Below are 17,105 nucleotides of genomic sequence, written 5' to 3' on the forward strand. Positions count from 1 at the left end.
TTAAGTTGTCACGCTTTAAATCATGTTTCGTATAAAAATGTTCATTTACAAGACAAAAAAACAATGCACCTGTTGAAAAAAAATGCCTACATTATTACATTACAAAAGGAATAGCATAAATATCATCACGTCCAGTATTCTTTACAATGATTCATGTGCAGTTGCAAACAGTGCAAGGCTATTGATGTGCCACAAAAAGATTTTTTTTTAACTCCTTTACAGAAAATCAAGAAAACAATACAAATAATTTTTTTTTAAAATGTGTCCATAAAATCCTTCTCCAATGTATTAAAACAATTTTACATATACAGCTGGCTCTGCATAGTTTATTATTCTGTTATTTTTTGTATTTAGAGACCAGCTTGTTGACTGCTATTGTGCTGTTCTTCACCTGAGTTCTGACCTCAGGGTTGTGTTTGAAGGCAAACACAAGTGCTCTAACAGTCCGTCTGTATGAAGTGCTGACCAGTCGGGAGCTCTGGTGAAACACTTCCCTCTCGATGTTGTCTATAAGACCAGAATCTTCCTGTAGGTGAAAGACGAACAGAAATATTTCAGGTATGAGTCAGACAGAGAACAAGTAGCTGTAAGATGAACAAGCATTCAGATACTTCTTATAAAGAACATGCCAGTGCTGGGAATGGAATATTTTAAATTAATAAATGTGCATAAGTTAAAATACACTCGGCGATCAATAAATCATATATGCTGATTTTCAGGCTTAAATTCAACATGTAACATGATAAGGAAGTAAACTGGAAGAAATTACATCAATTCAAAAACAAAATCTTTCTAAAGCAATGTTTCACGATTGCCCTGAGGTTCTCCATCTTACCTTGACCTCTAGTGCTTCAGACATGAGCCTTCTAGCGTTGCTCCTGAGTCCTTCAGACTGTTTGTCCGAGCGTACTTCAATAGATGGCTTATTGGAATTCTCCTCGATGAACGTCCTCCAGTCTGTGTAAACCTTTGCTGCCATTGAACTTACTTCGGGATCCAGATGCTTTCGCATTTTGTTGACAGTGTGACCTTAGCAGAGAGATGTTTTGATTACGTATGTGAATACTGTGAATTTGACTGACCTGGCATTTATGAGGAGAACACTGTTTTAATGAGTGGTTTGCTCTTTAGAGTTATAATTCTCATGTAATAAGAGAGTAAAAGCCAACTCAGCTCGCACCTGCATGAGAGCTCTTATTCGTGTTATAAACGTTGGTTGTGCAATCTTTGAACTAAAATGGAAACTTAATTGATTTTCTAACGACAATCCATCTGTATGAAGAGTTATTTAAAAATTGTTTTTACCTATTTTCGTGGACTTGAGCACCTCCTTGGAAGGGACCTTCTTACTCAGCTCTTTCAGGGCAGTCAGCAGGTTGTCTTTGCTCTGTTCAGGCAGCTCCAGCATTGACTTGTAACGCATGATGTCCTCAATAACAACCACTCGCTTTACGAAACACAAAAGGCAAGCAGTTACTACATAAATGCGTTAACACACAATACATGCATGCCTAATGTCTTACCCGTAGAGATTCAATTGTAGTCTGTTTGTACACCTTTTCGTCTGTCTTCGATTTTTTAGGTGTGTCTCCCTTAGGAAGCCGCACTACAAACTTGTCCATGTTCAAAGGCAAGCCAGGAAGCTCCTTTGAGGAAAGGATGAGTTTGACAAATTTTAATACAACAGTTTGACTAAAAAGAAGCCGATTTCCTACGTGGTTCAGCTAACAGCTACTTTCTGCCTTTCGAGTAACGTTGTCTGACTCTAGCCAAATTTAATTGAATAAATGCTTTGCCAGTGTTAATTATATAATTCCGCTATAGTCTACTAAAGGATAGCTCGATATTATCACTACAACCGCGATAAATAATCTCTTTGATAGAGCTAACAGTAGCTGTATGGCTATTGTAAATAATGGTAGTGGCAATGTTGCCTTTAGGTACACTCGGAAACAATGAATCTCTTCAGCAGATTAGAAAGGTGTGGAAGCCCTCATGTACAAAATTTCAGTAAATAAATGACTAACGTTTTATATAATATGAACTTTAATTTTAAAGTAATATAATACTATTATTATATTAGTATCATCGTTAGTTTTCTCAGTAAAATGTCTTTTGAATAATTTAGCCTTATCTTCCTCTCTGACGTTTTCGGATATCAGTCTTCTTTTTGTATTTATTATCTTTGCTTCGGAAAACAATACAAACGAACATATTGATTTTTCCACTATTTATTGTTTGATTATTGTTACTGTTGGGATGTTAGGGTTTTTAGACTTAGCAAACCTTAAATTTAGCAAACTCTGAAAAAAAGTCTCGCGCGAGGTAAAGCTCCCGCGAGAACACAACCCGATAAGGAGAACGAGGAAGAGGATCGTGTTATTTGTTTAGGTTTTGGCAGGCGTAATGGGGTCTCTTTCCTCAATTGTCTGCACTTTGGGACTCGCCGTCCTGTTCGCAGGCACCTTAGTATCTTCAGATGTATTTGACAGCGTCTTGGGAAACACCGCGTCCTGCCATAAGTCATGTGAAATGACATACAGTTTGCATACCTATCCTCGGGTAAGTTGTCATATTGTAAAGGAAAGCGACTGCTGCTACCATTAGCTAGCTTTTGTGTTTGATAAGTGGACAAGCGTGTGTATTTTCCTTTTTTGCAATGCATTTTTCTTTAGCGAATATTGTTTGTGAAGGACAACTTTTGGAAGTGCGTCATCTTTCAGCTGGATATCCTTGTTTGTCGAGTCATTCAACTGGTCCTCCGGTTTGTTTTTTGTTGTACAGGAGGAAGAACTGTATGCCTGTCAGAGAGGCTGCCGCCTGTTCTCCATTTGTCAGTTTGTCCGTGACAGCGAAGATTTAAATCAGACCAAATCCGAGTGTGAATCAAGTAAGCTATCCACTGACCCAGTTAATTCACAGCTGTACTGTCGAGGAGAAGGTTTGCGAACTAATTGCGTGCTATGCTCGTAACAATAAAGCAATGAGCCCCCGTTTTAATACATCCAATTCCATGGTGTGAGCTTGCTCTATAGACTCTTTGTTCTTTATCCACAATCCAGTTTTATCTGTTAGCTCTATTATCTCTCACCCCTTTCAAACTTCTGCAGCCTGTCACGAAGCCTACACCCAGTCTGATGAGCAGTACGCATGCAACCTGGGCTGTCAGAATCAGCTCCCCTTCGCTGAGCAGCGAAATGAGCAGGTATGACTGTGTATAACGCATTCATGCAGTGGCTTATATGGACACAGATGTCTCCACAGAAACATCTGCAAGTAGTTTTTTTTCATAGTTAATTCAGATTCAGTAAATACATTTAACTAAAGTTTAAATGCAGAGACTTGAAATTGCTTTTGCAACTTTACTGTAGGGATGGCTTTGATACTGGAGCATGCAGCTTTCATTTAGGTCAGCTGTTTGATCTCTCTTGATTCTGTATTTGTTGCACTTCAACTCCCACTTTTAAAATAATCATTTGTTCAATATGTTTTGTTTGTTTGTTTGTTTGTTTTCCCCCAGTTGGAGAGCATGGTGCCTAGGATTCACCTTCTGTACCCGTTGACTTTGGTCAGAGGTTTCTGGGATGATGTAATGAGTCAGGCCCATAGCTTCATCACTTCCACATGGACTTTTTACCTCCAGGCTGATGATGGCAAAGTCGTCATTTTCCAGGTACAGTACAAGTAGAAGAAAACCAACCCCGTAATCTACCAGATGCAAAATGACGCACTTCACCCTGGTAATGTGCAAATGTAATGGAGCAAAATGACTAGGAAAAAATAAATAAATAAAAATCTGCCCTATATTTAACAGACTGAACCTGAAATCAAGTTCTTCTCCCAGTTTGAACTGGAAAAAGATGTTAAAGAGGAACCTCAGAAGAGCTGTAAGACCTTTCATTTATCCACTTAAAAAAAATAAATAAAGTAATTAGGACAAAAGTAGTTTTGATCTCAAAGAATGTGTTAGGTTAAGGCAGACATCACTGAATATCTTTCTGACTTGGGTTTCTCTTTTTCAAGTTCCTGGACTGAGCAGCCCTGTATTTAAGGACTACCAACGCACTTTAATCCAGGAGAGGGACAGAGACATGACTGGGGACCACACCTATAATGACGAATACAATCTTTTCAGCTGTCTCTCAAGGTTGGTTAGCACATTTCTGCCTACATTGTCAGTGCGCCCCAGGGTGGCTGTGGCTACGATGTAGCTTACCATCACCAGTGTGTGAATGTGTGTGTGAATGGGTGAATGACTGGATATGTAAAGCGCTTTGGGGTCCTTAGGGACCAGTAAAGCGCTATACAAATACAGGCCATTTACCATTTACCATTGTCCAAGAGGTGCTGTTACTTAACTTGAACAGGACATTAGTGGTATTGAGGATCTTGTCTTTGTGCAGCTACATAACCTTTGATACTTATCCTTTTCTCCTCAGGAATCCTTGGCTACCGGGGTGGATCCTTACCACAACTCTGGTCCTGTCTGTTTTTGTCCTGATCTGGATCTGCTGTGCCACTGTGGCAACAGCTGTGGATCAGTATGTACCTGCTGAGGTATGATATCTCTTCTTGTTTGTTTAAGTGGTTTACAGCAGTTTGTTTAGCACACAAGCTTAATTTGGGCGTATCTGCTATGTGTGAATTCAGTTGCTGTAGTTCTGTTTTTATACTATAGATATAGTATATAGATTATTTTTTTAAATTGATAATTGCTTATTGTGCTTTTGTGAAGTTCCATAAGAAACTTGGTTCCACTTTCCCATCTACACAGTAATTATGAAGATACAACTACGAGGTGACTAGCAAATCTTAGCACAAAGGCTGGAAATGCCAGTCTTGTCCAAAATCACCCAAACAGTATTTATAAAACAAGGATTCTCAAAGTATGCCCTTCCAGAGCCCTCTGCAGAGTAATTGCACAAATCTACATGTCATTCATATGTAATAAATGCCATTATGATGTGGCAGCACAGAATGATGCCAAAGCACTATTTCTTTGTTTCCAACTCTTCTTTATGCTATATATCTGTGCCAGTCCTTTGTGGAGTCTTCAAGGAGCTACGTGGACCTTTATCATCATGTTATAGCAGTGTACTGTCACCAGGGGGCAGCATCAAAATATTTTGCCTCCAATGACAGCTGGTGGGCTATTCATGTTTGTGCAGTGGTTGGTCCTTAAGCACAGACCCTGCTGCAGAAAACACAGAAATCATAGCAGACAAATGGCTTCTTTACAGTGAAGAGAAACAGTGTTTAAAAACAAGAAAATATGATATCCACTTCAGCTTAACTCAGCTTCTTATGCATACTTTTTCATACAATGTATATACACTTCCATTTTGTGCCAAATGCCACTGCTCCCTTCGAGCAGACTTTTCAGCCAGTCAGTATTCTGCCTGTGCATACCATTATTGTGTGTTTTAGAGAAGTGCATGCAAGCATGTCTGCATTGGTCGCATACTGAAAATGCTACACTCTGTATCAAAGACTTGTCTCAAGAAATGTAATAGCCACCTTACTAGACTATAACATGGGCAAAAAAAAGTGACTGAATAAACGGAATACCAACAAAAATACCAGACAAAGGGCACCTTACAAATATCGGGTGGGCTTGGTGTGTGCATTTGGGCTGAAGTTACTTCCTGGAGAGTCATTTTGACACTTCTGGTTTATATATAGACCAAACAAGATGTAAGCTGTAAGCTTTAGAGATCATGGCTGGCAGAAATGTTTTTTTTAAAGAATTCTTTGCATAATGAGGTTTGTGTTGACAGATAAAAATATTAATCGTTAAAAAAAATCTTTTCCTCTTTCTTTTTCTTTTAGAAATTAAGCATCTATGGAGACAGTGAATACATTAAAGAACAGAAATTGATTCCATATCCAGCATCCTCCCTGCTGATCATCACCTCCAACGGATCAGAGGAGGAGGCTGGACCACTCCCTTCCAAAGTGAACCTAGGACAGTCTAACATCTAGAACCCAAATCTGTACAACAGAGGGGAATATTCTCTCTTATGTATAATCTCAAGTTGATTTTTATCCTTTGGCTTAAGACCTGTGCTGATTGTAGTCTTAAGTCACTACTTTCAGAGTCTCACTACTTGCAGAACTTTTTTTTTTTTTGCCCCCCTACTATTATTATCATTATTATTATTTTTTTCTCTTTTTGCCTCCTGTCAATCGTAGCTTTTAAAGTTGGAGTGATAGTTTTTCTGTATATTGGCATAATTGAGGCATTATAGCACAGTGACGGCAGTACAAGTCAACTAGGTTTTAGGGGGGTTTATTGCAATTTTGGTGTGCATTAGCTCTCTATTGGTGTGCTTACTTTATTGGATGTTTAAATGAAATCTTTGTGACTTGAAGTGATGCAAGTTTCTTCCAAACAGTCAACTTTTGATAAAATAGGTTGTGGTGGTACTGCAGACTTACCCTGTTTGCTTTTATGTTTCTACTGGGGTGATATCCTAATGATATTGAATTTTACAGTAAAATTCTCTGCTCTTAATATAAATTGATAGTGATGGTACAAACAGTAAGTCCTTACTGCTTAACTGTTGTCTCTTCTTATCATAAGTCAAATTAAATACAGAGTGAATCTAATGTGTCTGTTTTTTGTTTTTGAAGTTTAAAATGCCAACGTACGACTCCTATTGCAATAGAAAATAGTTTGCAAAAGGAGTCATAGGACTCTTGCTCAGTGCCTTCACATAACTACACAGGTAGATTTTAGTTTTCATCATACCACAGTAGATTACGTTTAACTGCAGTGGTTTAATTTGCATCTCTGACAGTACATTGTAGTGGGCACAATGTTGCCTTTTTATGTAGTGCAAGACATGCAAAACTTTCTTTTGATCGCTTATTGCTACACCTCGCTGTTTTCCAGAACAGCTCTATAAAAACTCTTTGAGGCAAAACTGAGAATAGCTAACACTTCCTGTGTTAGTGTTTATCTCCAATCTCTGCTATGAGGTTAAAAATTGTATGATGGGCTGCGTGTAAAGTAATGAACCTTCACACAGCTTTAAAACTGCAGAGGAAAAAAGTTTATTTGAACATTTGCTTGTATGTATACTTTACTATTGGCCTCCCAAAGCAATTTTCTAGCTACCTGATGTTATAAACATTTTCTGAAAGAACTGTCGATAAAATGTCCTAGCTGACATCTCGAGAGACAATTATGTGGTGAATATAAGGAAAATCATGACCAAATTTATCTGCTGCTCCTTCTCTGTGCAACATGTAACATTTTTCTACGTTGAAAAACGACCGTGCCTCCAGGTTTCCTGTGTGATAATTTGATTTTAGGGGGGAACTGCACAGACTTGACACATCAAAGTCTGTTTACACGTCTGGGGCAGTACTCCTGCAGTTACATGAAAAAAGTTGGACAAAACCTTTTGTGGCATTAGAGAGATGTGTGCAACATCAATATAAATCGCCTGAAGCGATTTAAGTTGAAGCAGCACTAGTCGGGCATGGACTTCCAAGTTTGAAAATGAAAGAAGAATCTAGGGTTGCTTAATTTGAAAGAAGTGGGTTTCCCACACCGGTGAAGCCTTCTCATCATCTCTGCTTAAAGCCTGAAGTCATCACCCCCCCTACTGCCGTAACAAACCAGGACCTTTGAGTTGAGTTGCACTGTGTAAAGTCCAGAAAAGTAAAGTTCTTGCTAGGAACCATGAGCAAAAATTTCTTCCAAACACATCCCCAAGATTAGGCCCAGGACAATAATCCACCATGTCCTGTTTAAAGTTACTTTTGCACAATAAAATGACTAATAAAGAAGAAGACGTATGAAAAAAACAATACTTTATTGTTAAAAAAAATATACAAACAGTATCAATTTAATCCCAAAAGACGTTTTTGTATTGTAACCAGTGGAAACCATCTTCCTTCCCTTGAGTCTAAATGCAACCTATTTATTGACATGCTCACGCAGCTCTTCAAACTGCGTGCTAGTTTGGATGCATGCCTTAATAGCTGTTCAACAAGTCAATGTCCTCTGCAGTAAGAGTTAGTGAGGATGAACGTTTTCCCAGAGGGCTTTCATGTGAAGTGTCACACGTTTCCGACTGAAGCCTCCTTTTTCTGGGATCATGGCAGGGAGTCTCTAAGTCATTTGCCCTGGACGAAACCTGTTTTTCTCTTACGTCACTGTTCGCCGGCCTGTAGAAGTGCAGTCTCTCACTCTTATCCTCTTCCGTGCTCTTGTGAGTCAGAGGTCTCGCATTCAGTACTGTTCTGACAAACTTCTGCCTGCCAACTACAGAAAAGACAAATTTTAAAAGTGTCCAATTATTTATTTAAAAATAGGCCATCTCTGTGTAAATATGATGAACTTACAAAAACGAAGTGCTGATATTCTTGATTCTTCAACTTTCTTCTGTTTTGGCATTTGTGAGCTATTCATTTCCCACTGGTTTACAACCTGAAAACACACTAAACATTACTTCCTGACACTTCTTATTTAAAAAAAACAGTTGTGATCACAAGTTTAAATCCATTCATCATGGTATGAATTTCATAGTTATTCTGGGCTTTTATTTATTTGAGCTGTAAAACAGGATATGTTTTTATAGCACTCATTGACTTGACCATCAGCAGAACAATGGGGAAGTCAATGAAGATATAAGAAGAATTGTGGATTTACACAAGTTTCGAAGGTTTCTTGGAGCCATTTCTAAAGAACTGCAGATTCCAAGATCATCAGTTGAAACAATGCTACGTAAGTTATTCTAAAGAACTTTGACATTCCAGACCTTTGACAAGGTCTGGAAGATCACCAAACTGTCACCCCCAGATGAAAGTAAATTACTTAAGCTATTCAGGAACAACCCAGAAACTACCAATACCCAAGCCTGCCTTGAACCGGAAACGACTGTAACACCAGCATTACGGTCCACACTGAAGGAAGTTTTAAATGGCCATGGACCAAGAGGGTGCTGACTAAGATAAAAGGGGGACTGAATTTTGCTGCTCCCTACATGGACAAAACCAAATGCCATCTGGAGAATTTGTTTATGTTCAGACGACACAAAGATTGAACTATTTAGCCACAATGACAGGAGATATGTTTGGAAAAATAAAGGTGAGGCTTTCAAACCTAAGAACACTGTATCAACTCTCAAGCATGACAGTGGTAGCATCATGCTTTGAGTCTGTTTGCTGCCAGTGGTACTAGTACACTGCACAAAGTGGTTTAAATAATGAAGGAGCACTCCCTCCAAAAGTCCACCTCAAATCAACAGCTAAGGGGTTGAAGCTTGCACACAATTGTGTTCCAACAGGACAATGTTCCCAGACAGATCAAAATTGGTTTTGGTTGAGGTGCAACTTGCTAAGGGACATTTAACCAAATGTTGGTGAGGGTGTATGTATGAGTGGAATACAGAAATTTCAGAATACATTCAAACATGTGCACCCAATTCTTGTTTTTTAAAGTTATTAAAGATGTGTACAATACAGTGATTCCACCTTGGGGGGAAATATTCAAAGAAATCATTAAAAGCCCCCAAATTACCATCGTCATGCCCATAATGAGTCTATGTAAACATCTGACCACAACTCTATACTTCTATCAATGTCAAATCCGCATTTAAACATACTTACCTGCTCAGCCCAACCTTCTGTCTTGCATCTTGAGTGTTCAAAGGTATCCAGTGGTTTCTCAGAATAAATTAGTCCTAACAGGTTCGACATCGTTGCCTTCAATTCTGTGCCAAGCTAGAGGTATACATTACATTTAGATGTCAGTATAACAATGAGCCACAGCTAAGTGTTACACACAACTGTTGATGTTATACCTTCAAACTGGTTCCAGATACATCAAGATTTGCAAGTTTTGGGAGACATGTGAGGTATCCGAGAGCCCTCTCTGAGATATTGTTGTCTGGAAAAGACAGAATATAGCTGATCAACATTTTATAATGGTGTGAGTTTTGAATACTTCAAATCTGGAGGGGATGGTACTTGTGCCATCACCATGGAATCAACTAATAGTTTGGTAACCAACAGGAAATATCCAGAAGCTGAAGACTGTCCAGGCCCTTGTGCATCATCCGGATAGGTGCGGTCAGTCGTTGGAGGCCAGCATCTGACAGGCTGTTACTGCCGATGAAAAGCTGAATCAGGCTGCTAAAGTGGAAAAAAAATGTTAGCAACAGCTTTTATTAAATCTTCCATGTAATTTCTTTAAAAATGCAATACCTTGCTAGTGAGGTGGATGTTAGATGTTGAAAAAGCTCATGATTGTCACCCAGTTTGCAGCCAAACAAATCCAGAGACTTCAAACTATGAAATGTTTTTATTTCATCCATTCGCTCGTGGAGAAGTGGAAACCTGCAGAAATAAAAGAGGAACAACAAATGCTAGCTGTCCGTGGTAAAGAAGAAAAGGAACCTCGCAGTTTTTTGGTGGCAGTCCGACTCACCTGTTTCGTAAACACAGTGATTCAAGTACCATGCCTCCATATGCATCACTGAATAACTGCAGGGCTTTTGAAGAAATTTCTGGGTTTAAAAATACACGATTTTCCTCAGCTGCTACAAAAAGTTTATCACCTATTTGCTCAGGGAAGCCAATCAGAGAGTCTACATGATGAATATTGTCAACTACAAACAACAAAGTGATGTCAAAGAGAGATTTTGTGGTATATCGCAGACTTCCCTCTTCATTGTAGGTGAATATAAAATGCTCTTTTCTGGGCACAAACGGATTTGTCCTTCTGCACGATAACGCTGGTTTTGGCTGTGCCAGGACTATGTCACTGACACGACGAAGACCGCCTCTTTCTCGGACATAAATGGTGCTATTGTCCATAGTAAGGTCGCACTTTTAGAAGGGCTGCACGTTAAGTCAGCAAAAACTCGAAGTAGCTCACAAGCTAGCTATTAAATAGTGTCATCTCCTTGGCTAAAATTTGTATAAAAGGACACCCAAACCCTGCAGTTAAACTCTTTTACTGCTTTCTATTTTTTGCTCCAAATATTTCACATTTTACGGAATTTGCTTTACTACTTGTATGTATTATGACAAAATATATTCCGGTTTTCCTACGGTAGCCGCCGTTCCTACAGTGCAAGCAAGTTACTGGCAGCTGTGCCTGCTCACTTCAAAGTAAAAGTTGATTAATAACGAATGCTTGTTTTTTAAAAACGTCTTACCAAATTGCGAATTATAAGTAACAAGAATGTAACACTAGAAAACGTGTACACACTTTATAATGAACCTCTCAGGATATCACCAAAAGTAGTTTAAAAAAAAAAAAATCCAAACCCTTATTTTGAAAAAGTTTAGGAAGAAGTCCTGTTTACATCCTTGATCTAGTCTGCTCCCGGAAGTGCCAACGTATACGACAGAAGTTAAATGATTTTTATGGGTTTGGAAGGATAATTTGGTAATTGATTTTCCAAAGATGATAGCTAAAACATATTTTTAAAAGACTGATACTCTTAATGGTTGTTTTTCTGTCTTAATCTGATTTTACAAAGTTAATGTCAAAGTAGTAGATGATGATCTGCTAAGTGAGAACTTGGTAGCTAACTCAGCTAACCCATAGCGTCTTTTTCCTTTATTGGTTATAGTGTGCGAAGTCTTAAGCATTCAGGGAGTTGGAAAAGTTGTGGTTCTTCATATCTTCCTGATGTTAAGTTGTTGCCCTTGTGCGACAATTAATTTCCAGTACGTTTGAGAAGGACCTCGCTGTCTGAATCCTTGTAAATGGCGTCGAAAAATGATCCGTTTCAATTTCAGGGTGAGTGTCAATCCTCCACTGTGTTATGGAAATTTAGTTGTTTATTTTTTTGAAAACTTTAAGCTCACAAGAAGCTATCATTGGATGAATGACATTTTCCCATTAATCCATGTCAACTAACTAGAATTTGACGAAGCTGGCGATCTGTTGGAAGCCAACAGAGATGCAACTACTATCAGCATCGATGATGAAGATGTGAAGCCTCAGAAGCAAAGCACTGCGACTGGTTTCTCTTCTGAAGCTGATACTGAGGATCCACTTGCCAATGATGACCAGGCAGAGGTTAGGACAAGCCTTTGAATGTAATATATTTTATTAACTTTTAAGATTTAATTTAATTTTTCATCAAACCCTTGAATTTAAGCTTCTATCAGGGCAAAAGAAAAGTCCCTCTTTCTGGTCTTTTGAGTACTACCAAAGGTTCTTTGACATCGAGACCCATCATGTAAGTTTTTTTTTTTTCTCTAATTTATCCACTGACTTTTTGGCACCATGTTTGCTAGGTCTCATCAGATTCCATATTTAGTGGTTTCTAATATTTCTTTCAGGTAAAGGAAAGGATAATTGGATCAATGATGCCATGGCCCAGAAAGAACTTTATTAATGTCTACCTCCGTAGAAATCCTGATCTCTATGGTTAGCTCTTCATAGTTTTAACAGATATGTCTCAATCAGATTTTTTTTGTATGACACTAGCTGTATTGTTCTTTGATGTTGTATTCTATTGGTAAATGCCATTTTCATGGAAACCCCCAATAAGGAAACAAGTTACATGTGTGTAACAACTGCTTTCAGGACCGTTCTGGATTTGCACCACTCTTGTGTTTGCCACCGCCATAAGTGGAAACATATCCAACTTTTTGGCCCACAAAGGCAATCGGGACTACAAATATACCCCAGAGTTTCGAAAAGGTTTGCTCCTCTTCACTCTCATACACGTTTACATTAAATATGGGAGGGAAACAGCCATTTCACACTGTAAGTTTTGATTCTTTATGTTTTCCAGTGACCATTGCTGCAACAATAATCTTCAGCTATGCTTGGTTAGTGCCTCTTGCCGTCTGGGGTTTTCTGCTATGGAGAAACAATAAGATGGTGAACTTGGTGTCATATGCCTTTATGGAGATTGTCTGTGTGTACGGCTATTCTCTTTCAATATATATACCTGCAGTGGTAAGAAATTTTGGTTTTTTGTTTTGTCTTGTGTTTTGTTTTTTCATTTTAAAGTAGTAGTAACAAATGAAGCACTATACTAAATTTTAGGCATTTATATAACCTCCCTAAAAGAAGATGCATATTTAATTACATGATTTGCTGGTTTCTAGTTTATAACTTTATTTTCTTAATCAAGGTTCTGTGGATTCTCCCATTTAATTGGCTGAGTTGGTGCACCATTGTGGTGGCACTCTGCCTCTCTGGCTCAGTACTGGTTTTGACTTTCTGGCCTGCAGTCAGAGATGACCACCCCAGAGTTATGATAGCATTCCTGTCGGTGATTGTGTTGCTCAACATCCTGCTGGCTGTTGGTTGTAAGGTAAATGTGGCTACTTGTGATATTTAATGACAAAATAGTATTTGTGCTAATCCAGCTATTTCATAACGCCTATCCAGCTGGATTTGGATAACAATGATTGACTCTTTCTCATTTATCCTCTATGATGTCAGCATGGCCAAGTTTTGAACCCACCTCTCCATTCGCCATTCGCAGATCCCATCACTTACACTGATATTTTGGCATTTGACTCCTCTGTGGGTTTTTGGGAAACAGATATACTTTATAGTGTCAAGTTGAATCCCTCTGGGGAGATGCGTTTCAGCGGAAACTGTGACTACATTACTACATGGTGTGAGAAAGGGCTGCTAGTAAACTTCCAATCATGAATACTGTCCGGTCCTCAGGGATATCATATGTCTCACCACATTGAAGTAATTAGTCTACAAACTAAGCCATGTCTGAACGCTTACCAAGATGAATGGCTTCCAGAAATCCTGTATTCTTTTCTCTATCCCTAAACATTTGCTCCACACTTACTTACAGCCTGGATTTCGTGCTGACCAGTTTCTCATAACATGTGTTTGCCCTGCCAGTGCTCCTTTGTACAAGTTCTTTGACACTTTTACTCATTTGGGTTTTCTTTTGCAGACCTACTTTTTTACTATTCCAGGGAACAAGACGGTAACGCCAACAAATTCGACAACATGAAAGACTTGCATTGTCTCGAGGTACCAATAGTGACACAGAAGCTTTTTAAGCTTTTACATATACACTGAAAATCTGATATGTATTTATTATATGTATCTACATTGTGTTTATTTCATTTGTTGTTTGCATATTTACACTCAGTAGTGTCACAAAGGAGGACTTTAATACATTATTGACCCATTTTCAGAGCTTTGGCTCACATGTGTGTCATTTTGACCTACTAAATCTGACACAGGACTTCCTGTACATGATTTTGCCGTGCCAAAGCAAATGTTATCCCCTTTTTTGTCTTTTTCTTTTTTTTTTTCTTTGAAATTGCAGGCTCTCGTGTTGCCTTATTAGAGAGAATCAAGTTGCTGTGCTGATGAAGTCATGCAACGTCTGAATTTCACCTGAACTGGTACATCCGGTTTAACACCTTAACCCCTGTATCCTGAGTGCGTGTTTGGATCAGCTGTGTGACATCTGAAAATGCACAATAATAGTAAGGGTGTGGGTTTTGTTTTCTTTTTACGGGTACTGGGTTCTAAACGTCATGCATATAAATGGAGTATGGTTTAAAACAACAAAAAAGGTATATTTTAATATGACTTTTATACTTAATAGTTACATTTTTAAATATTTCTATAACAACACATTTCATAAATGGTGACAGCATCGATGGCATGTATTTTTATATTCCTATAATGGGAAATGAATCATTTGTAAACAGAATTTTCTGTGTAAACAATTATACATATTGGTCTGTTAACCAAGGACTAACATTATTACACATGGAGCTGTCGTACGTTACTCCTAAGTTCCTACAAGTCCACCCAACTAATGCCAAAGACCTGTGCTAAACTTTTAAATGGTCATGTAAGTGTTTCTGGAATTAATTTGGTAATGTTTTTGATTGGAAGTGTGGAATTTATTGATTCATGGAGAAAAATAAAACATGGTTATTGTGGGAAATGTTGTATTTGAATGTCATTGTTTTATATTTCTAGTTCATTGCAGATCTTTAACACAAACTGAGACAGGTTTCCTTATATGAAATAAGTAGTTGCCTAATTGTTTCTTGTCATTCCTGCAGGAAATTGATATCCATCCCAGGTGTCATAGGTCAAAAGTTAATATTAATTAAATAATAAATCTTATATAGTGCTTTTCTACTCAAATTGAGCACTTTATGCAACATGTCTAATTCATCCATTCACACATTCATACAAGCACTTTTTTGTATGTCTAAGTTCTATCTAACAGTCATACTCTGATGAACTCTGGGTGGTTGCATTGGATGAATGCTTAAAGTACTTCACGTGAATCTTCATTTTAGGCAGCCTTGAGTCACCCCGGCTCTCACGCCGTGTGCAATGTGACTCATTTCTTTGGGTTCCTAACTACTTTAGAGTTTGCCAATACATGTCAACAGTTGGACATTTTAAATATTTAAAGAAGAGATTGTAACTAATAGGTATAAGTTGAACATTTCAAAGAGATTATCTAACTTTAAAAGTGAGCCACTGCTACCGTTTTCCAGCTCATCCATCTAAACTGTCGCGTGGTCGAGCAAACCGATAGAATCTATCGTATCACCATTTGGATTCGCAGATCACCCGCAGTGGAAAATCTCACAGTATATATCCAAAGCTGACCACATGCAGGCACACGGTGTGTGGTCAGCACTTTACATTCAGTGGACCCACATAAAAGACTATGTTTAATATTTCCACTAATTAAGTAGAGCTACTTTTTTTGATTAATTAACAAAACAGAAAAAAGTGTTACTTGAACCTTTGTCAAAGGGATGGTGGCGTCCTAATTAATGGTCATTCTAGCCCCAGCTTTGAGTTACACAGGAGCTGCCTGTCAAACAGGTAACCCTGTTGGAGGAATGTCACCTGCCTCAGTCTCAGAAGTCTAGACAGCTGCACATGCTTGTAGATTTATCAGCACAACACAGGAGGACTTGATTTGCTATTTGTTCTCATTTTTGGGGAATGCCTTTTAATTATTTTTTATAACTATAGACATATATATATATATATATTGTGACTTGAAGACCTTTCCATAGGATGGCCACGTCAAATGGCAAAGGTGAAAAAGTGTCCAAATTTGAGATGCTGAAACTTTTGGAGAAATGCAGGAAAGAAAGGGACGATGCCGTGCACAAAGAAAGCGTTCTCAGAGAGAAGCTCAGGCAGTATGAGTCAAGGATGCGTTCAACAGAGGCTATGAAACAGAAACTGAAGACTTTGACTCTGGACAACAGGGAGCTGAGGAAACAGGTGAAGGCTCTTCGTACTGAAATTGGACTTGAGTGCAGCCCTAAGTTCAATGGAAAGACCACCAAGGACATAATCAATGACTTGCATGAAAAAGAACGTGAGTGCAACTCCCTGGTGGAAAAGGCTGGAAAACTGAGTCTGACCATTGATGGCTTGACCTCAGAGTTGGCAAATACAGTCACCTCTAAAACACTTTTAGAGGATCAAGTGCAGTCATTACAGCAAAATCTCAAGGATATGACAAATAACCAGCGTCGTCTGCTTAAGCTGTGGGAAGACAAGAAGTCCCAGAGGGAACAGCTTGCCCTGCCTGCAATAATACAGAAACCTGGACTGAAGCCACCCGCCCATAAAGCAGTTCAAACCGACATGTCCATCAGTTCCACCCAAAAGCTTCCAGCCAATGCTTTTGAGATAAAGCCATTTTCACGGGACAGTGACAAAAATACTGTTTTGGATAAACACAGCTTCCCATCTTACGGAAACGGCTATAGTCACGGAAAGAAAGCTTTCGTGCATGATGAAGCTAAGGGAATACAGAACTGACTTCACTGACAGCTACTAACTCTCTGCACTTGAGATGGCAACTAATTACTGGACTAATGTTACATAATGACTGAGAGTAAAATGAGACACAATTTTAAAGCTGATTTATGTTCCGTCTTGTGTAATTCCATCTTGTGACAATGTTGTTTTAATAGCATTTGCATAATTTAAACGTAACCTGACTTTTAGGATCGGTGAAAGTCGACCTTTCAGGAAAACATTTGTAAGCTGAGCTTGATGTAATGATGAAATTTAACGTAGTGTACGTTTGCCAGTCAGTGAGAATTTATATGTACAATCTTTAGTTCAAGACGCAACGTTA

General features: G+C 38.5%; 5 protein-coding genes across 7 annotated transcripts; 3 read left to right on the top strand and 2 right to left on the bottom strand.

Annotated features, from left to right (window-relative positions):
* Positions 1–2: 2 nt before the first annotated feature.
* tceanc2 (transcription elongation factor A (SII) N-terminal and central domain containing 2) lies at positions 3–2,193 on the bottom strand. Its single transcript, XM_031731136.2, has 4 exons — positions 1,524–2,193; positions 1,306–1,447; positions 836–1,029; positions 3–526 (listed from the first exon to the last, which is right to left on the bottom strand). The coding sequence occupies exons 1-4, from the start codon at positions 1,620–1,622 to the stop codon at positions 338–340; spliced, it is 624 nt and encodes a 207-aa protein (XP_031586996.1). The 5' UTR covers positions 1,623–2,193; the 3' UTR covers positions 3–337.
* Positions 2,194–2,343: 150 nt separating this feature from the next.
* Positions 2,344–6,609, top strand: tmem59 (transmembrane protein 59). The gene is made up of 8 exons (XM_031731083.2): positions 2,344–2,562; positions 2,785–2,890; positions 3,111–3,205; positions 3,521–3,673; positions 3,815–3,887; positions 4,024–4,147; positions 4,440–4,557; positions 5,830–6,609. Exons 1-8 carry the CDS (start codon positions 2,407–2,409, stop codon positions 5,980–5,982), a joined length of 978 nt encoding a protein of 325 aa, XP_031586943.1. The 5' UTR covers positions 2,344–2,406; the 3' UTR covers positions 5,983–6,609.
* Positions 6,610–7,804: 1,195 nt separating this feature from the next.
* On the bottom strand, positions 7,805–11,109 carry lrrc42 (leucine rich repeat containing 42). 2 transcript variants are annotated; one of them, XM_031731082.2, is made up of 7 exons: positions 10,442–11,109; positions 10,219–10,350; positions 10,025–10,143; positions 9,816–9,901; positions 9,622–9,735; positions 8,356–8,440; positions 7,805–8,275 (listed from the first exon to the last, which is right to left on the bottom strand). In XM_031731082.2, exons 1-7 carry the CDS (start codon positions 10,828–10,830, stop codon positions 7,986–7,988), a joined length of 1,215 nt encoding a protein of 404 aa, XP_031586942.1. In that variant the 5' UTR covers positions 10,831–11,109; the 3' UTR covers positions 7,805–7,985. The 2 variants fall into 2 exon arrangements, with proteins under 2 accessions (XP_031586942.1, XP_031586941.1); XM_031731081.2 differs by having other exon boundaries at positions 10,025–10,146; positions 10,442–11,108.
* Positions 11,110–11,308: 199 nt separating this feature from the next.
* On the top strand, positions 11,309–14,926 carry yipf1 (Yip1 domain family, member 1). 2 transcript variants are annotated; one of them, XM_031731079.2, is made up of 10 exons: positions 11,309–11,407; positions 11,595–11,764; positions 11,889–12,046; positions 12,129–12,209; positions 12,313–12,400; positions 12,560–12,676; positions 12,771–12,937; positions 13,116–13,298; positions 13,908–13,987; positions 14,289–14,926. In XM_031731079.2, the coding sequence occupies exons 2-9, from the start codon at positions 11,731–11,733 to the stop codon at positions 13,965–13,967; spliced, it is 888 nt and encodes a 295-aa protein (XP_031586939.1). In that variant the 5' UTR covers positions 11,309–11,407; positions 11,595–11,730; the 3' UTR covers positions 13,968–13,987; positions 14,289–14,926. The 2 variants fall into 2 exon arrangements, with proteins under 2 accessions (XP_031586939.1, XP_031586940.1); XM_031731080.2 differs by having other exon boundaries at positions 11,327–11,407; positions 11,693–11,764.
* Positions 14,927–16,024: 1,098 nt separating this feature from the next.
* zgc:113691 (uncharacterized protein LOC503529 homolog) lies at positions 16,025–17,011 on the top strand. Its single transcript, XM_031731157.2, has one exon. The coding sequence runs from the start codon at positions 16,025–16,027 to the stop codon at positions 16,781–16,783; it is 759 nt and encodes a 252-aa protein (XP_031587017.1). The 3' UTR covers positions 16,784–17,011.
* The last annotated feature ends 94 nt before the right edge of the window (positions 17,012–17,105 follow it).

Source organism: Oreochromis aureus, linkage group 18 (assembly GCF_013358895.1).
Source record: "Oreochromis aureus strain Israel breed Guangdong linkage group 18, ZZ_aureus, whole genome shotgun sequence".
In the NCBI taxonomy this organism is placed as follows: Eukaryota; Metazoa; Chordata; class Actinopteri; order Cichliformes; family Cichlidae; genus Oreochromis; species Oreochromis aureus.

Coding starts and splice junctions, on each gene's coding strand:
- lrrc42 (XM_031731081.2), bottom strand. CDS start 10,830: ATGGACAATAGCACCATTTATGTCCGAGAAAGAGGCGGTCTTCGTCGT. Junction 10,351..10,441: donor TCACTGTGTTTACGAAACAG/GTGAGTCGGACT, acceptor TTATTTCTGCAG/GTTTCCACTTCTCCACGAGC. Junction 8,441..9,621: donor CAGAAGGTTGGGCTGAGCAG/GTAAGTATGTTT, acceptor GTGTGTTTTCAG/GTTGTAAACCAGTGGGAAAT.
- tceanc2 (XM_031731136.2), bottom strand. CDS start 1,622: ATGGACAAGTTTGTAGTGCGGCTTCCTAAGGGAGACACACCTAAAAAA. Junction 1,030..1,305: donor GCTCAAGTCCACGAAAATAG/GTAAAAACAATT, acceptor CTCTCTGCTAAG/GTCACACTGTCAACAAAATG. Junction 527..835: donor CTGAAGCACTAGAGGTCAAG/GTAAGATGGAGA, acceptor TTTCACCTACAG/GAAGATTCTGGTCTTATAGA.
- yipf1 (XM_031731079.2), top strand. CDS start 11,731: ATGGCGTCGAAAAATGATCCGTTTCAATTTCAGG. Junction 12,047..12,128: donor CCAATGATGACCAGGCAGAG/GTTAGGACAAGC, acceptor CTTGAATTTAAG/CTTCTATCAGGGCAAAAGAA. Junction 13,299..13,907: donor TGCTGGCTGTTGGTTGTAAG/GTAAATGTGGCT, acceptor TTTCTTTTGCAG/ACCTACTTTTTTACTATTCC.
- zgc:113691 (XM_031731157.2), top strand. CDS start 16,025: ATGGCCACGTCAAATGGCAAAGGTGAAAAAGTGTCCAAATTTGAGATG.
- tmem59 (XM_031731083.2), top strand. CDS start 2,407: ATGGGGTCTCTTTCCTCAATTGTCTGCACTTTGGGACTCGCCGTCCTG. Junction 3,674..3,814: donor GCAAAGTCGTCATTTTCCAG/GTACAGTACAAG, acceptor TATATTTAACAG/ACTGAACCTGAAATCAAGTT. Junction 4,558..5,829: donor ATCAGTATGTACCTGCTGAG/GTATGATATCTC, acceptor TTTTTCTTTTAG/AAATTAAGCATCTATGGAGA.